Source organism: Plectropomus leopardus, chromosome 8 (assembly GCF_026936395.1).
Source record: "Plectropomus leopardus strain MGB_pleo_1.0 chromosome 8, ASM2693639v1, whole genome shotgun sequence".
Lineage (NCBI taxonomy): Eukaryota > Metazoa > Chordata > Actinopteri > Perciformes > Serranidae > Plectropomus > Plectropomus leopardus.
Genome location: NC_142183.1, coordinates 14,650,517 through 14,670,335, shown reverse-complemented (window position 1 = coordinate 14,670,335; position 19,819 = coordinate 14,650,517). Strand labels below are relative to the sequence as shown.

The 19,819-nt window shown below is 40.0% G+C and overlaps 1 protein-coding gene across 4 annotated transcripts in view; it reads right to left on the bottom strand.

Moving 5' to 3' along the window:
- drp2 (dystrophin related protein 2) overlaps positions 1–19,819 on the bottom strand; it is a 214,657-nt gene that overhangs the window by 22,649 nt on the left and 172,189 nt on the right. For all 4 annotated transcript variants that reach the window (XM_088080931.1, XM_088080933.1, XM_088080932.1 and 1 more), the window contains 7 exons: positions 18,099–18,300; positions 13,833–13,918; positions 10,879–11,036; positions 6,409–6,575; positions 3,973–4,084; positions 2,988–3,124; positions 659–724 (listed from right to left, as the gene is read on the bottom strand). In XM_088080931.1, the coding sequence (XP_087937057.1) occupies positions 659–724; positions 2,988–3,124; positions 3,973–4,084; positions 6,409–6,575; positions 10,879–11,036; positions 13,833–13,918; positions 18,099–18,300 (928 nt within the window). The remainder of the gene's footprint in view (positions 1–658; positions 725–2,987; positions 3,125–3,972; positions 4,085–6,408; positions 6,576–10,878; positions 11,037–13,832; positions 13,919–18,098; positions 18,301–19,819) is intronic.

Sequence of the window (19,819 nt, the reverse complement as noted above, 5' to 3'; positions counted from 1 at the left end):
AGAGAACAGGAGGAAGGGAAAAAAGGGAGCGATAAGAGGGGTAAAGAGGACAATTGTGCCTGCTCTCTTGTTGGTGTGTGTTCCCTCTGTTTTGGCAGGGTCTAAAGTTGTGTGTAAGAGCCTGGGGGAAGTAATACACAATGGCGCACACACACCACAGGCTCAGTGGAAATGTGTGTGTGTCCAGCTCTGCAGCACTGTAGGCTGAGCTGCCAGGAGTGTGAGAGTCCAGTGCTGTGCCCCTGTTTATAACCTGTCAGACAGACACTAATCCACACCAACAGCTCCCAGGTGACCAATGGGCTCACTGCCCGAGCAAGTGACAAGCCGCTAGGCACGCTGAACCCTGCTGACCTACACACACACATACACAACAACTGCAAACTGCTTTGCTTATGTGCGCCAGCGTGTGTTCATGTGGAGAGTGAGGGGGGAGGAAACTGCTGGGCAGTACAGTCTGTATGCTGGCTGGAGTACAGTGCACAATGCAGCCAAATCAATACTTCAATCAGTATGTGGCGAAGACTAAAAGGTGAGGGAGCAGAGGAGGTGTGTGGGGTGGAGGAGGTGGCAGCAGGGGTGGAGTGGATATAAAGAAGGAAGAAAGGTTAAAATGGATAGAAGAAAGTGAGAGACTTTGTTGTGGTGAGACACGTACCTGCTGGCATAATGTTCAATCCTGCTGTGTGTGTCTGCATGGGGAAGCTTGGGAGATGAGCACGGCCTGGAAAGAACAGAAACCAACGTCAATACCTCACCTCGGCATTTCTAACACTCTGCAAGTGTGAATGAGTGGTTGTAGAACAAAAAAACTTAATTCACACATATGGCTATAATCCAAAAGAAGGGAGTTTTATTCGGGAACATGGAAAACTTTCTTGTTTGGATGCAATCATGAAAAATTTTATTTGTTTCACAGCAGAGAGAAGTACTTATATTCAAGTGCTGTTTTTTGAGTATTTCCATTCTGAGCCACTTTATACCTCTACTCCACTTCATATATTTGAGAGCTTTTGCACATCAATATTTTATACACAAACACATGATGGTGTTTAATTATGATGCATTTTGTTTGATTAAAGTGCATGTTCCCTACATTTTGGCTCATGATGCTTGATAGTCACGCAATACCAACTCGTGACTCTTCACCACTGTTATGTCTAGTATGAGCTATGTGTGGATCTAGAGGGAGGAGATGTTGATATTGGCAGCAGCAATAATACTCAAAACTTTTTTCTTACCTAAAAATACCATAAACACACAATTAAAATACTGTTAAAGTCAAAGTACTGCATTGAATTTTTTCTAGCAGTTGCGCATCAAAAAACAGTGATGTGAAACTCATGAGTCTACACTGCTGGAAATTTGCAACAAGGAGGAGTTATGACAAAGAGGAGGAAAAGGTCCAAAGCATGGCTTTATTTCATAAAGAAAGATGACAACAGTACTGCTTCAGGATTGTAGAGTGCAACATGTACGATAAATGAAATCACCACAGTGGCACTCGTGCAATACAGCGCTGTATGTGTGTGAAACTGAGCCGACAAACCAGAGAAGAATTTTACGGTGACACTGGGTTTCACGATCGAACAAAATCTCTCTCTCTAAATCAATCCTATGTTATAATAACATTGACGGGGGAAAAAAATGTGTTATCCTGGTCAATATTCATCTTGATGACTAACAAATTCAAAGAGCCATAGGTGATCTGAGATGAATATTGTGAATATAAGTTTAATGACAACATAACTTGGATCCGAGAAGCTCTTGGTGCAGCACGAACATGGACAAAGACATACCAAATCTTGAAGAAACAGGACAATGATTCACCCTTATAACCTATATTTCATACATCATACAGCTGTGTCTAACATTGGAGTCTAAATATCTATAAGGTCATGATCTTTACTTTGATGGTTTCTATGATGTTTTCATGATATAGTATATCCACACTTGCTGTGATAATTTGGCATTGGCTAAAAGCAAGCAATGACCAAACTTTGTGTATCCAACGACAGACAACTATTTGCTAAACACTGACAATTTAAACATCTTCTCTGCCACTGCTTCGTCTTACTTTAATGCTTGATGTCACAGCGTTAGGTAATGCATGTACTATGACCGTGTGCTCTAGCTCTCCTCACTCCAGATCCTGCTTCAGTTGTCCTACACTGGTTTGAGCTCTGAGTTTGCTGCAGAGATCCCTTCTTCCCTATTCTATTTGTTGTTCAACCAAAGAGTGATGTTCTCTTCTCAGACTGTTTCATCAGTTTTTAGTCATGTAGGAAAAAAACTATTCAACATTTCCCATTCCAAGAGAAAGATTTGGAAACATTTTGTGTCGCAGAAATGTTTTTTTTTTCCTCTTTCTCTATCTTGTTAATAAGGCTAGAAACCACCTTCTTAAAATTACTCCTCAAGGTATGTAAAGAAATGAAAATCAACCAGCTACAACATTTCTTTTACATTAATGCATCTACAAAAGTTATACAATAATATATCAATATGAGGGATCATTCTGCATAATGCGCGCTTTTACTTTTGATAGATGTGTCTATGAGGCTTTCAAAGCTGGAGTCTCATTTTCAGCTCATGTAATGTTTCAGGTCATAAAAGGTGATCCGAACAGCGACACAATCAGCATGGACCTATAATCATGCTAAATCTTCCTGGGTACTGTCATAGCCCTGAGCAATGCTTCTCGATGATCTCATGGATTTTAGTCTCATCGTTCTTGTTTTTCCCTTTGGGTGAGACTCGTTCATGTGAACAGAGCATGTGAGGCAGACTGAGATCACAGGAATAACATTATGTTAATTTTGAACACAGAGTCGTCCCTTTAACCCAAACTCAGCAAGTGAGAGCAGCCAAAAAATGTCAGAGCAGGATAATTAGCCTACAACAGCAGGGGCTTGAATGGCTGAAAGTGATAGATGACAGAAAAGCAAAAAACAGAGGGAATGGCGGTGTTTGTGTGTGGGACTCACGTCTCCGATCTCTCTGCTTCCAGCACAGATTGCACCGGCAGGTAACCTCGCTGCGGGTGCTTGGTGAAGTACTGCTTCGACCTGAACTTATTCTTCAGAGTCTTGGCAAAGTCCCTCATCTTCTCCCCCGAGGTTGTCTGGAGTTGTGATTTAGGAGTCGAGGGGTTGGTGGGGTGGAGGCGGGGTGAGAGGTGGCGGTGGTGGAAAAGGTTGGAGACAAATTACACCGCTTAAGAATTCTTGGAAATGTTGCTTTCTCCAGAATGACCTCATCTGAAATTTGTCCACTCTGTCTCGCCACTGATTTGTCTCGACTTTAGATGACTAACTTATTCCTCCATCTGCTTTCTCATTCAGTTTCTGCTGCTCTCTCTGCTTCCTTCCTTCATTTTCTCTCTCTCTAGCTCTCTTGTTTCTCTCTCTCTCTCCGTCACAGTAGAAATCTATGGGCGCCTGCCTGCCCCACCCGTGTAAAAAACTGCAGCCAGCTAATATAAAATATTGTCCAGTGAAAAAAAAAATCATTGTACAGATGGCCTTTTGCCACATTTTACAGCTCAGAATTGATTAGAGATTAAATCTGGCACCATCTCAGTCCACTTCAGCACTCCGGCTACAGCTACTCCTTTGGAATTAACTCTACTACGGAGGCTGTGCGTGCAATCGCTTAAGACCCTGGTTTTATTGGGGTTTAGTGCACAATGTGTGCTCCAAATAGCACTTTATGCGTGCACTATATGGGCCAAAAAGGATGTTACTGTTGAGTGCCACTCAATCTCTGCATACTATGGATTTGGATGAGGCCGTGTAAGCATACCTAATGTTGAGATGATAGAGGTCTCACAGTGGAGAGAGGGCTAATCTATGTCTGGCAACAGGAATCGAGGAGATCGTAGTTTTTTTTTTTTGTGCACAGCCGAGTTTCCTTCGTCCCTAGAGCCTTGAATTTGTATTCCACTAAAGCACTAGATAATGTTTGTCTTACTGGTGTGTAGTACTCCATGATGGGGTAGTGCAGCTTCTTTCCCTTGGTAGTGCGGCCAGTTAGAAAACACGTCTGGCAGATGTCCACATTGAACTGCTTCAGACTGCGATACCTGTCAAGATCAATATAACAGCGAGGTTGAACTGATGCAAGAGAACTAGGCAGAGTAGAGTGGTGTGTGTGTGTGTGTGTGTGTGTGTGTGTGTGTTTGTGTTTGTGTAAGTATAAAGGGTTGCTGCATGTCTGTGTGTCTTATTTATATGCTTTTTTCCCACAAATCCCTCTGCTTCAAACAGCGACCTACTCATGCACAGTTGCCTGTTCAGTTAGAAAATGCATCTTCAGGAGTAAATGATGTATTGCGTTTACTTGCAGCTATTTTGATCAATGCATGATAACAGATAAAAACGAATACAATATTTAAATACAAAATCCATTGAACATATGGACAAATTATTTCTGTGCAAGATTTTAGGAATATAAAAAAAAAAATTGCATAATGACAGAAACAGCATCTGCACACTACAATCTGTACAATATTCATTTTTATGAGGCAAGTTTTCTGTCAGGGAACTTCAAGTAAGACCCTTGAAGTTTGCCTCAATACATTCATTTTATTGCACAGTGTGTGGCTGCTCCTCTTATTATTATCATACATTATATCTTAGTTCCAGCATCTCCAACAAGCCTTTATCTTTTATATATATAATGAAACACCAGCTGCCACTATTTTAATGGATTTATTTGCTGCTCCTACAGAAATTTTAAAATGCCCTCACAAGTCATATTCCTCTCTTCTAATTATTAAAGCTGTAGCTGGTAACTTTAATAAAATAACTATTTTCATATTTTCTGAGATTGTCACTCCATCCACACAGTACTACAAGGCACATCATTTGTGAAAAAAAATCACATTCATCTGCCTCCGTAGAGCTTCTGATGGCCTTACAGCATGACAATGAAAAGAGTTTCTTGCACAGCTGTAATTCATGTCAATCTCCTCTCATTAACTGCAGTCAAATTGTCAAATTATGGTCAAGTATAATCAAGATTTTGTTACTGCATTGTCTAATTATTGCCATAAATATTTCTAGAGATGTATTTAACAGTACTGTTTAGCTGTAAAATTAGAAAGTTTACACCGGCTGCCAGGCAGAGCTTCGTCTTCAGCATGACTGTTTCCAACGTGCCAGCCGGGTCACGACTGTTTGACCGCATTAGCAATGATTTACATGACTGACAGCTACATTAGAGATTCCTTGGCTCTGACTGTCTGTTTTCAATGCGCTGCAATAGATTCTAGTGATAGCCATTAGAAGCAGTCAGTGGAGCAGAAGAAACATGATTTATTCCAGTGATTATCTGTCGCATGTACTTTCTTCAAAATATGATGACAGTTTCAGCAAACTCACAAAAAGTTGTTCCCATAAAAGTTATCAACTCCAGTTTAACAAGTTACTATTTTATTGTAAACGGTAATTTTAAGACTTACTAATACTAAACTACTACTAAATTCCCAATTTGTCAAACATATCATTTCAGTTAAATAGGAAACAGAAATCTTTTTAAACCCCCTTCAGCCGTTCCACCCTCCACCATTTCCACTACTTGGGATAATAACAGCAAAAAAAACTAATAATGATACTTTTGGTAACTGAGGACCGCTATTGATAACTAAAGGGGTGAGGAAAAGTGCGGGCAGAACTGCTTTGGGGAAAGTGAGGCTTACAGGGAACCAAACTAAATGATGTCATAGCCATTACATTGTACAGTCAAAACTTATTTTGCAATGATAAGTTCAAGCAAAAAACTCGAGTATTTCCACTTTAGGTTATGGTGAGGGGATTTTATCTAATATTTTCCTCCAGATAAGCCCAATTTCACAGACATTAGTATGTGCTGCTATCACACTAACTTGACACATGCACAAACTGCTCTGTCACTGCCCTCTACCTCTGATTTTCTCATCAGAAAGTAAGTAATCTATTTTAAAAGTTTTTCAGTGAGTCCTTCAAAATGTTACACCCAAATAAATTTCTGAATATATCCGAGTTCAGAAAAGTATGAGTATGACTTGATTTTACATTTGCAGCTTACATAGAGTTGTAGAATTTGCATGACTTGTTTATTCTTACAAACATAGTTACCCTTACTTTTGTAATTTTTTAGCCACATGGTAGGGATGGCAACCACTTTGGTCAGACTGAATTATCTCGACAACAATTGGATTAATTGCCATGATTTCATTTGTCCAAAAACTGGTTTATGACCAAAATACCTACCAAATCAGCCCCATCAAAAAAAAAAAACGTACTTATTTTTAGTGCTAATAAGTTAATATTAGTATGCAGACACATTAAACTTACTTACTTATAGATGCATAAGTGATGCATCTCTATCATGTTATGTCAGGTGTGCAGGTTTTGTTCCTCCTACCTGAAGCCCTTGATGGGACACTGTTTGCAGACATAGCATTTGGCCTGATGTTTAGTCGACTCTGCAGCAGCAACGCGGTGCAGCACCGGCAGCCAAACCATCGACTGGGGCTCCAGGCTCATCCACTCCAGGAAGTGAGACACCTCAATGGCAGGTTTCCCTGGGGCCTGAAAAATGAAGGTGGTAGGGAGGAAAAAAGATGAGCAGGAGACTGTAAACAATCCAAATATAGACCAACAGCAGAGCAGGTACGTAAGGTAATGAGAGAAGAAGGTGCACTTCCTCTCCAAAGGTGGTCCAGCAGTGAGCTGTGGGGAATCAAAGAGAATTAGAAAAAAAGATAAGAGGAAGGAGATGGTGGAAGATGTACTGCACTGTGGGATAGCTTTTATGTAACTACTTAAATAATATAAATCTAAAACACAACAAACATAACTTCCATGTCTGCTTGTATACTTTATGTGTATGTGTATATGTTCTATTTGTATGTCTGCATGCAGTCCCTCTCCTGCAGAAACCTTTTTGAAAATTCCAGAAAGTGGGATAAAAAGGAAGTAAACCTAATAAAAGAATGGCTCGCCAAGCGCTGAAAATCCGTGATGTGCTAAATTCTCATTAAGTCTGCATCAGAGATGCATTAAGAGGTTGATTTCCCTGGGGCTTCCTCCACCGCTCAAGCAGAGTAGCATAATAAATGTGTGTGTGTATGCGCACTGATCACACAGACTGTGAGGTGTACCGAGGTATCGAGTCTCCAGGGGATAAAGGAGCTTCTCTCTGGTAGTAAAGTAGCCAGCTCTATGTGGGAGGTCAAATTGCGGATTCTCGCACACTGAACACCTGGAACTGGCACTGGCTATGCTGAGCACGACACTGCATCTCAAAGCAGTGAGCTGAGCAGATGGGATACTTTAAACATCATTGGAAAAGTAAAGTGATAAAAATTCAGTTATCAAAACTCTATGCTTTCTGCTCCACATATCCACTAAAAGGCGTATGTTTGTGAATCAAGAAATAATGTACAATTCTCCTCACAAGGTATGAAAATATATACTACATATTCAGGTATTACCCATGCTAAATTTAACCCAATAACCACTACATATACAATCATATTGGTCTTTATAAGGGCCTTGCTCTGCATATGCCATGTCCAAAGTTAGTTAGTCTGTTCCTCTGTCAGCAGAGTCAAAGGCTACATTCATATTATAGGCAAATGTGGTTCAAATCCAGTTTTTTGGCTCTTGTGTGACACATATCGGATTGTTTTTTGGAAGAGTGTTGACAGGTAAATCTGAGTTTTTCCTGTCAGATCTGGGCCATATCATAAATGTTTCTAAATCTTATACATAACCGATCACTGGCCGTTTGACTGCTTTGAATGGCCATATGGGAAGTCGTGTATTTTATCCATGCAGTCATGGTTTTCAAGTCATACTTCACTGCTCAAGTGCAGATCACTCATCATACAGAGTCTGAGTGGTTCGTTGAAACTAGAGAAGGCATTAGAGCTCGACTGCCAAAAACTTTCTGACAGGGGCAGCTTGCCAACAGGCCATGACAGCATTGTTATAAGATGGTAATAGAGATACGTCTTTTGCAATGTGGCTCAAAACATCCTAAAGTTTTAGATAAACTGTTTCTTTATGGCTCACGGTATTGCAGCAAAAAAACCCCACTGCTGCCGAGAAAGCATTTTCCCCATACTGTAAAGGACACCTTTGTAAAACTGTTGACAGGACACCTTGAACTGCAAACAAGGTCTATTATGACTCTTTCTTTTATGATTTTTAAGCCATGGTGGTTTTATATTTGTAAAACTTTCCTTAAGTTGAGAAAAGTGCTAAAAAAATCTGTGACATCTTCACAATGTAAAATCCATGAGCCGAGCAGGAACTCGTGAGTGGAGCCAGGGGGGGAAACAAAATAATGCAAAATAATGAAGGTTTGATGATGTCATTCTGCAAAATAATTAGCCAACTTCTGGCATCAGAGAAATGACCCTTTGGAGCAGTTGGCAATGTGCGGAGCAGTCCCCTACTCAACAGATTTTCATCTGATCTCTGCAGCAAATCATTCGGAAGATGAACATTTGCACTGCTATGCCCGTGTCTCTTAAATGTGGGTTTTTGTTTTCTTGTTTTTTGTTGTTGTTGTTGTTTTTTTACGCACATGTGTGATGTTATTGGTTGCATGTGTTTCAGGGCCAAGATGCATTTAAACTGAAGGACAACGGGAGGTCGTATGTTGTAAAACCTTCTAAGGCAAATTTTGATTGATATTGGGTTTATTGAATAAAAAACGAATTGAATTGAAACTGATGTCAAATATGGGTCACAATAAACATGACAGGATGGATCTGGGGAAATATTCAGAATTGAGCATTAAGCCCTGTAATGTAAACGTGGCCTAAAAGTCATATCCACAAACTGATGTCACTAATTTGCAAACCAAAGTGATAAATGGGCAAACGAGTCACCCCCAATTCGCATTACATGGATATTTCATCTACAATTGAATGTCCTAACATGGAGCAAATGGAGAAAGGAATTGATTTTAATCAGGCGTGGCTGATACAGCAGGCATGGACCAGAATAAAGTGTGTATAATTAAGATCTGCCTCTGAAAATGAGGGAATTAAAAGGGTTTGCATGGGCCACCTTCCAAAAAAAAGCCGTGGCTTGCTCCTAACAACTCCCTAATTATCTGGTGTCCCCAAATGAATGTCACAAGGTTAAGTTCCCGCAACCTGCACCAAACGTTCAACAACAGACGCATTCAGAACAAGAAAAGGGGAGAAAGACAAATGAATTCAAGCGCTGAACATGTCTCCTCATTAGCTCTCGCTCTGTGCGCCGCTGGACTCTCTGACCTCACTCCATCATATCAATATTCAGAGAGATTGTATTCTATAAGCAACTTTCTCATTAAGACTTCTTGGACATCACTTAGAAACATCATGCATTATCTACCACTGGCTGTACTTCATGTGCATTAAAGGCAATGCTATGCAATATTAATGTGATGTAATGTTTGTGATGCAACACTCTGAATATGTTCGGTCGAGTTGGGACTTCTTTAGGTAAAATAATTATAACTCCATTTTCTCTGAAGGAAAGTCGAACTCTGCTGATGTCAGTGAAACACAATGGGCCGGCATCATAATTTCTTTATACTTTGCTTCCGATGGGAATCATCTAAAGGGAAATGTTTGATTCTGTCATTCATTTTTCAAGTTTTTAGCCTTTAAAATTCTGTTTCTGTATTTATAGTTTGGTCTTAGACAAGTTCTTTTCTGATGATTTGAAGCTCACTCATTATATGCCTGTATGGTAATTAATAGAATTAGTAAAAATAGCAAAACTATGTTTAAAAATAGCCTGGTACAATTAAAGGAGGCCAGTGCACAATGAAGCTTGTGCAAAAATAATAAAATTGGGATTCAAGTATTATGTTGTCGATTATGGATTAATTAGGATCTGCAGCTCAAAAACCAGTGATATGATGACCGCAACATCTGACGTCATCTGTCACTATAAATATCACAAAGAACATTACATGAATGACTCTTTCTTAACTAACTTAGCTTACTGATTCTAACCACACAGTGGGAATGCTTGAGACTTGAAGGTTAAGACTTTAGACTTGTTGTGACTTGACTGAATGGACCTCAAGTGACCTTTAAACATGTCAAGCTTGTAAAAAAACAAACTTCGATTCTGAAAGTTTTATTTCTTTGTATTCTAAGCATGGCTGTCAAATGATACATTTTTTTGAATTGCGATTAATCGCAGAATTTCCAAAAATAATCCCATTTAATTGCTTTTTTTTTTTTTTTAAATCACGTTTACAATTCCATTCTTTTGCATTTAAAAACAGTTTTAAAGTCCATATTGACAAATTAAAGCAATAGTTACAAAAGTGTCATGATTAGGAATCAAATGAGAGCATTTGTTGGCTGACTGGTCTGCAGTCAGTTTCCAACCATTTAGCAGTGCTGAGAGTAATTTCTTCAATTTAGATTCATCCACAGATCCGTGGAGATTCTTTGGTGATGCAGTTGCTTGTTGTCATCAATTTACGCTGCATGCAAAAAAAAAAAAAACTGCATTGTTTTTGCCCAAAACTGCATGGGACTAGCCTGACACGGATGGGACAACTGGATTTCTTCGGTTTTCTAGTTTCATGTGATGTCAGTATCACCTTTAAAACGTAGCCCAGTAGAGCCTCATGAAGTCAGCCGGGATCGCCCGCAATTAATGCATTAACCGATAGCCCTGGTTCTAAACCAGATGTTGTTTACATTTTGTGAAATAAAACTGAGTATGTAGTCAATTATTATGTGTGGACCCTGAAAAAAAGACTGTGGAGAAATCTGCACTCTGTGAAGGTACCAGTTGGGAACCACTGGTCTAGAGCATGTATGAACGTGTTTAGGCGTTACATGCATGGCTGTAACTCTTTCCTCACCACGCGGAAGCAGCTGCGGACGCTGGGCTCCACGTTGCTGCCCCCGAAAGCAGCAACTTCACCCAGCTGGCGGGGGATCTGGATGGCTTCATGAAGCAGCAGGCTGAGGTGGCGCTGGTCTGTCAAACCTCCAGGACCAGACACCTGACGGAATAAATCTACAACCACCAGAAAAAACATACAGTAATATATTAATAATGCTGATTATAGACCTGTGTGTAACAGCAATAATTGCACACTGCATTTATATGCATGAAAGAAAGTTATTTGTATTGTCATCGCATCTGCATTTCTCCTACACATCTACATCTGCTGATTTAGAACATCTATATTTATTGCTACATGTTCTCAGCAAAATGTAAATCGGGATTTTAATTACAAAGGCAGGCATCCACAATTTAAAAAGTGTGGCACTGTGTCTGCAAAATAATTGCACAACTTGCGCATAAATATAAAAACTGTGTGCTGAGTTTGTCAATCAAACGTCCACATATCTGTTTTTCATCTATTTTTTAAACAATGAGCCTCCAATCTTCGACAACCGGGTGACGAACCCTAGTTATCTGGAATAAAACTCACTCCAGTGACATATAAACAGAGACAGAATCAGTGTTAGTGGCCTGGCTGGTCTGCTTGGAGATGAAAGAGCTGCATAAGTGGAGTCTTGTCAGGCTCTGAATGAGGCCTTTAGCGAGCTAGCTGGGACTCTCTGCCTATCACTGAAGAGATGAATGCTGACAGGCGTGTGAGGCTGCTGCACAATGCCAGTATAAGCATCCCATGTATACCCCTCTCTGTGTACTTATTCAACCCTACAGGGGACAACACTTGGCTTTAACATCTGCATGTTAAAAAGCCTTCTCTATATAGTTCTCATAACCAGTGCTGAGGCGTGTTTGACATTTTAAATGTTCACATTGAGCTGTTTGATAGAGAGTTTTGGGCGTGTTTTATGGAGGCACTCCCACAGTATATAGGTCTATTACATCTGAAATGTGCAGCCTGCAATGTTGCAAACTCTGCAGTGAGATAATGGTATTAGTGGAGTTTGCTGAACAAAACACAAACTATATAAAGACCCATTACTAAGTTTGTTTGTTAGGTCTGTTATGAGTTTTCAGTAATTACTAATAAGTATGAATCTCCCAACTAAACTGCGGCTGCACTCGCTTATTTTTAGGTTTAAAATCTTCACATCTCGTACCAGGTAAACATGGGTTTATTGGAGCATTGACCAGTGTGGCTACACGAGCAGCAATTTTTTCAATCAGTATAGGACACACAAAAGATCACTTCAAATGACTGCACTGACCATCAACATGATTGCACAAGTTTTAAGCCATGCTGGCAGCTCTATGAGGCTGTAGCTAAATGCTAACATCAGCATGCTAACATGCTCAAAATGACAATGCTAACATGTTGTTGTTTACCAGGTATGCTGTTTACAATAGTCACCATCTTAGTTTTAAGAGGTGGTGAATTATCGAGCAAACTAAACTCCTAGCTGATATAACACAACTTTGCACCATTTATTTTCTCTAACAAGCTCAACTACTGCGCTTTTGTAATTATTTTTGCCACATAGTGGGGACTGCAACCACTTAGATCCAGACATAAACATCAAACAACAAACAAGTATTGGATGGACTGACATGATTTCATTTTTCCAATACTTTCATTTACAACAAAATACCTGCATAACTAATCTTATTTTCATCAGGCTCATCTGTATGAGTGCTGATTAGCAAATGCTTAAACTAAGTGCTGCAAATGCTAATTTTCTGTTGAGAAAATAAGAGGCAGAAGTCAGTAGCAGAGCAGTAATTGGTGCATTTGTTAAATTAGTTGTGAAAGCAGCACAGATACTCATATTTGCAAAATGTTTGTGCAGAGGCAAAGGTTAAATAAAAGCCCCTAATCCTAATTTGCCTCCCAGCTGTAGCCCTCAAACTCTGGAATGAGTTGCCTCTGCATGTGAGGATGGCCTCTAAATCCTGTCTTAAAAAACATCTTTATTCCTCTGCTTTAATTCGGTATGCGCTTTGCCATATTCCTTTGATTATTTTAACATATCACAACATCACAACATTTTAAACTTATCTGTGTGTTTATTGCATTGTTTTATTGTTTTAATTTTTGATTGTACAGCACTCTGGTTAACTCATGTTGTTAAATGTGCTTTTTCAAATGCATTCGGATTGGAAGATGTAGTATGAAAAATGACTGGTACAATAAAGTCAAGCAAATATTCCTCTTTTTGAATCTCAAGCCAAAGACTGGTGATGATGGAATAAACACCCACCATCTGTATCTCAATGCAAATGACTCAGATTTATTTGCAAATATTATTCCGTTGATGTCTGGAACTGGCAAAAAAAACGGGATCAGTCAGTGAAATGACAAACTGTTAAGGCCACCACATGTCTACCTGAACCCAGAAAAAGAAGGCTGACTCACCTCGGGGACCGTTCAATTGAAGGCAAATCTGTTACCTCTCAGTCTTTAAGAGCTGACACAGATGGTGTGCCAGGCATGAATAATCCTGGCAGAGGTTTGGCAGTGTTGTTTCTGATCTTGTATCAACTACAAGCTGTTCCAGGTACAGCTATCATCATTTCAAATGCCTATATTTACATGATGACTTGTGAACTGGGGCTTCAATAGAACAAAATCTGAAAAAGGAGGAAGGGAGTGCTTTAGCTCTTTAGTTGACTTGAAGAAAAACAGGAGTGGGAGTGTTCATGAATGGTGTCTTTGGCAAGCAATCCTTTTAATGCCCCCGGTGTACTTTGTAGACGTAAAGAAAGCTTTCTCCATTATAGCAGCTGACTCATTTCCTCCATTAGACTAAGTGGATGTCTTTATGTAATACTGGCAATCAGGGCCGTTTTGTTTTGGCTCATTGTTTGCAGTTGAGGAGACGCATTAGGCACATGAGCGAGCATCAAACTCACATTTGTACTTCTCCTGGACGTCTGCGTTGCACAAGCTCACCAATCCCATCTTGAAGCTCAGAACTCGCATTTTGCCATTACGAGCACTAGCGGAAAGAAAGAGAAGAAAGGAGTTGTAAAGTAACATTTTTTGAACAGTGAATGATGTTAAATCAAGTTGTATTGTGTTGCAGCAAAGTATTCATACATTGGCTGATCCCTGCTGGGAGGGACAAAGTGAGGAGGAATTACTTGGGTCAAAGCTGTGCAGTATAGGTCAGTGCAACACTGTGAAATTGCATTAGAGCACATCCAGCATACCTAAAGGCACTACAGGGACTCAATGAAGTGTTGAGTCCATGGGTTTATGCCTAGAAGAGCATTAATAAGCTCACAGTGTCGCTTACAAACACATGCATGCACATTGCATAAACACTCACACACACACTCACTCACTCACTCACTCACTCAAACACACACACACACACACACACACACACACACACACACACACAGCATTTGTGGGAATAAGAGGTGCTGAATAAATAGAATAAATGATCACTGGCCAACAGAAAGGCCAGTGAGATGGACACTGTTGTGCCTTGACCTGAGCCTTAAAGGGTCACATGACTTTTTTTCTGCTTGAAATGAACACATAAACACACCGTCACTGTTTGTATAGAGCTTTCACAGCTCCAGTGCCAACGCTGCCTGGAAGAATTTACTGGCGAGCTGAGCAGCATTGGCAGAAACCACAGGCTTATCAAATTAACGTTTGAATCGTTAAGTGAGAAATCAAGAGCGTCACATTCATCAGAGAAAAGCAGATCAATGAAGTATAAAATTGGATCAAAGAGTGAGTTAAATTTTCAGAGCTGAGAATGTGTTTAAAAACAAAGTAGGGGAGACTGAGCTTCAGTCACCCATATCTTCCTAAGGTTTTTCTTAAATTTGTTCTTAAGGAAGGTCCTAAGAAAATTCTACATTTATGGCACAGATTCATGGCACATTCTTAAACTGCAGAACTGAATCCCATCGACCTCGTGAGTTGAAAGCGCGTGCCAATTGCTCGTAATTAGTACAGATAAAAGTCCCGCCAATTCCCATAAAGGCATGAGACTGCAGGGTGCACACAGAAATTTAAGCCGAAGAAGACGAGAGGAAGACAATGAGGACGAAGGAGAAGAAGATGATGATGACAATAAAGACAAGCAAGAAGATGATTAAGAGGAAGACGAGGAAGAAACACAGAAGACAAAGGAGAAAACTATAAAGAAGAAGAAACAAAGAAGAAAAAGATGAAGAAGAGGAAGAAAGAAGAAGATGAAAAAGATGCAGACAAAGGAGAGGACGATGAAGAGGAAGTACAAAAAAGAAGACGAAGAAGAAAAAGAAGATGAAAATGAAAAAGGAAAAAAAAAACAAAGGAGAAGAACAACAAGAAGAGGATTAGGAAAAGCTGAGCAAATTAAAGTCAAGAATACCTGAACTACAGTCTAAACACAGCGGAGCGCTGGACCCCAGACATAAAAAAACAACAGTTCTGAAGTAGAGGCACCAAACAAGCTGTCATATTTTGTCAATAATGGAAATAATGTAACACAAAATGTTGCATGGGATACTCAAAATATGCGTTAATCAATCACACAACCAATAAAATGTCAACTTTATCCGTAATAGTAGCACAACCATCAGAACTGAGGACTGGGACAAACACAACAGCACTCACTGTGTGTGTGTGTGTGTGTGTGTGTGTGTGTGTGTGTGTGTGTGTGTGTGTGTGTGTGTGTGTGTGCGTGTGCGTGTGCGTGTGCGTGTGTTTGAAAGAGACAATGAGAAGGGAGAAGAGGAAATTGAAATATTTCATGCCATAGATGTAAATGTGAGCTTCAACGGTTGTCTGGCAACATGTCCTTGGTGTACCCCGCCTCTCGCCTAATGACAGATGAGATTGGCTCAAGCCTCTTTGCAACCCTGAGTAGGATAAGCATTTACAGATAGCGGATGGATGGATTATAAATGATAAACAATATTATTGTAAATTAATTGCTATAATAATACACAGCTGTAGAATTGAAGAAAATGCAATAATCAGTAATTCTGAACAAACATATCAGCACTCAGTGTGCACAAGCGTGCTCTTCAGTGTGTGTATATTCTGTTCTTACCTGAGAAGAAATTAAATTAGAAAACATTGGTGAGTGTTAGAATCATCTTGAGTTTTAAGAAGAGATTTTCTTCTTCAGATCTATTGGTAAGAGAGGCCCAGTGCTTTTGTAATTCGTCAATATATTAAACCCTCAAGAAGTGTATCATTCCTGGGGCCAGGACGTTAGAGTCATGGAGGAACATGAGAAGTGATAAGGAGAGCATTACTGTCTTTTTCCCTGTTAGATTCGGGGCTGCAGTCGGTCGAGAGGAGCTTCAGAGCACGTGGGGGCGACTGGCTGTCAGCACCTTTCACACACACTTTCTGCTGTGTGTCGCATGCTATCTTCAATATGCACTCCAGTGCTGCTCCTCAGGGGACATGTCACTCCTGCATGCCCTGCTAGTGTGACACGCCTCTGGAGGACACACACACATCCTTTGATATACTGTAATGCAAACACACGGACAGAAATGGACACACAAACATGCACACCTCTCATTCAGATTCACTGCTGCTATTTATTAGAAACAAAATGCAATTACTTAAATTTATGCGAAGGGTAAGGTCTGTGATTATCCCTCATTAGCAGCGAGTAGTTAAGAGCTACCCGCTGAATTTACAGCACTCGTAGAGTTATTCCTGTATCTCTGCCTTTGTGTTCGGTGTTTTCTCTTTGGAGACGCCACAGAACAGTCAATCAGGAGCAGAGATGGGGGTGAAAGTTGGTGTGAAAGAGGATTTGTTTCTACTGTGTCTCAGAAGGGATGATTGGCCCTCTGCCTGGACATTGTTACTGGAGCTTAAGCCACATTGTGGCTCTTTATAGAAGGCTGTACAACAAGCCGTTGAACCACTTACAATCTGCAGACAGACTGTCCGAGGACTGTGAGGAGCATTAAAAAATAGTTTTGATACTGTTTATAGTAGCATAAGATTACACATAGTAAGTGTCTGTGCATTAATAATGTGTTTTTCCCAAAGATCCATTATTTGCAATACTACCATCCGCTAAAATGACTGAGTGCAATGTAAAAAATTTTTTTTTTACAGTGCTAAAGAATTACACCCAGCTCTGCAGCATTTCAAGGCCTGGTATGGGACCATCATACAGTAACATTAATCACTGTCATGGATGGGTACCTAAGTGACACTCCCATATCTTGCATTTAAAGCCACTCTGGAGAGTTGTGTGCTCATAAAGTATCAAATCAGATAGTAATAGATTGAAATAGTAATTCATTGGATAGAAGGTCAGACTCTAGATTTACAATGTACAATGTCAGTCACATGTGAAGTAACAAAAACACTGATAGAGTGCAAGTATATTCCATTGAACACATACAAAATCTTCCATAGGACAAGTCTTTACGAGCATTTATGTGACAGAGATGAATGTGTCATTTAAAAGGAGCACTGGTCTGATCTAGCATTGCAATCTATATAACACTGTAACCTCACAATGAAGAAAAAAAGGGATCAAACTTGATGCAGCAGAGACAGAAACACATCAACTACCTAATTCTTCTTTCTCGTCGAAGCCTGGCACCTACCCACAATGCAAATCAACTGCCCTGAGTTTGGAAATGATTAAAGAGGTGCTGGATTATTGACACAACAATTGACAATGATGTGAATATTTCAGTTTTAAATATCCAAGTCGATACCAGGATGTTGTGACATTCCTAATTCCTAGGATTGTTTTCATTTTCAAACTTGTAGTCTTTAACCTTAACCAAGGCTGACTCAACTGAGACAATTTATCCCTCTGGACTCATAAAAGGCTATATAAAACGTTTTTCATCTTTGCAGGAGCACATCTTGAGACCCGTAAACATGTGTGAAATTGGCTCTACCAACCTTTAAGGTCTTCACTGATTACGTGTTATAATGATTTTGAGGATGACTTAACAATGAACCTTTACCTCATTATTTTGATTATTAGCATGCAGATAACCTGTTTGGTCAACGCACTATATTCATTATTGGACTCCAAAGGGATACCTATGTTGCTCTGTGTCTGCGTAAACACTAACCTCATTAGCCAACTTGTTGTTTAAGCAAAAACTACCCGATGCAGTTGTAAACGCTAGCAGGTTTTTATAAATACTCTAAACATCTCACTGCAGCTCACCCACCTGTCGTAGACGTTGAGCAGCCAGTTGAGACACATGTCGACACAAAGTGGAATGTTGACCAGGACGGACCTCTCCTCCTCCAGCCGCTCGTACAGAGCCGTCAGGCCGTGGATCATCTCCACCACGTCCATCACATGCTCCCCCTGCTGCAGCTCCTGCTCCCGAAACACCTCCACGAGGCTGCTCAGGGCCACTAAATCCACTAAAAACAAACACAGATGCTTGTTGAAGAAAAAAAAATACCCGGAAAACCACTTTTTTTAAACCTGATTATACCTGGTATTACCATTAGTCTTGGGTGATCTGGGTGGACAGCTCTGAGTCTCTATGTTCAAACCTGGCATTAGGATGCATCTCTTCATGCATCTTGAGTGGACACTAGTGATCAGATCTCACTTCCCTGCTGCATGCACATACATCATCCATCATTTCCATTTGCAGCGACCAAACATGTTGCTGTTTTTAACCAGCGGGAGGCCGGTCGTGCTATATGCACCATTCAGTGCCTATTTACTGGTTTGCCTTGCGGGAACACACAGTGGGAGACTGTGGATGGCTCTATGGAGAGATATAGGGTTTTTTCCAATGCAGGGGAGCAATAGATAATACTGCTAACTGTGAGAAGAAAGATAATCCACGATGGAGCATTACTATTGCTATAGGGAACAAAGCAACAGACCTATCTGGAACAGAAGAACATCCACTTCGAGCTCAGAGGAGCAGTGGACACTGATGAGCTGGAGAGCAATGTGGACGACTAAAAAAACATTCTTTTACGTTGTTAACTGCAAAAGTATTGGTTCAGGCACTATTAAGCCACGAGTATCAGAAAAAAGCGAAACAATACCAAAAGCTAGATGTCATTGTATCATCTTACAAGCTGTTGTGGTTCACTCTGTCAGTGAGTAACAACACACACACAGCGTCACTGAAGCAGAGCGAGCCAGCTGAGAAGGTGGTCCTTCATAGTTGCATAGCTGAGCACGAGTGTACACACTGCTGAAAGAAAGTGGTTGTATGCATCCACCTAAGAATGTGGTCTTATCGATCAGATTTCAAGATGCACTGTGAAACAAGTGGGTGATTGACAATGGTACTTAGAGCTGTCCACTTATGCTCCGATCACCCAGGATGCATGTTAATACAAAGTGTAAACACGAGCTATCTGACAATGTGCAGTGGTGGAAGAAGTTTTCAGATTATTTACTTAAGTTAAATTTGCAGCACAACAGTGTAGCAATTCTCTGTTTGTAAAACTAAAAAAAGTGTTGCATTCAATATCTTACCTTGGTAAAAGTACAAAAGTATCAGCGTCATAATATACTTAAAGTATCAAAAGTATAAGTACTCAATGGCCCAACATGGCAACAACTTTTATTACATAATTGGATTAGAAATGTTATGTATTAGCATGTTCATCACTTTAATGTTTCAGCTGGTAAAAGTGAGGCTAGTTTCATTTTATATACTGCTATAAGAATGTATTAGTTGATTTAGATTTTATTTGATAATCTAAACTTGCAAAGTGACCAAAGCATTCAGACAAATGTTTTGGAGTAAAAAGTACAATATTTCTGTCTGAAATGTGATGGATGAGAAGTATAAAGTCGCATACACTGAAAATACTGCAGTAAAGTACTTTGTAATTGTACTTAGGTATAGTACTTGAGTATTGCATTGTAAGTCATATTCCACCAATGACCATCATTTAAAAATCACAT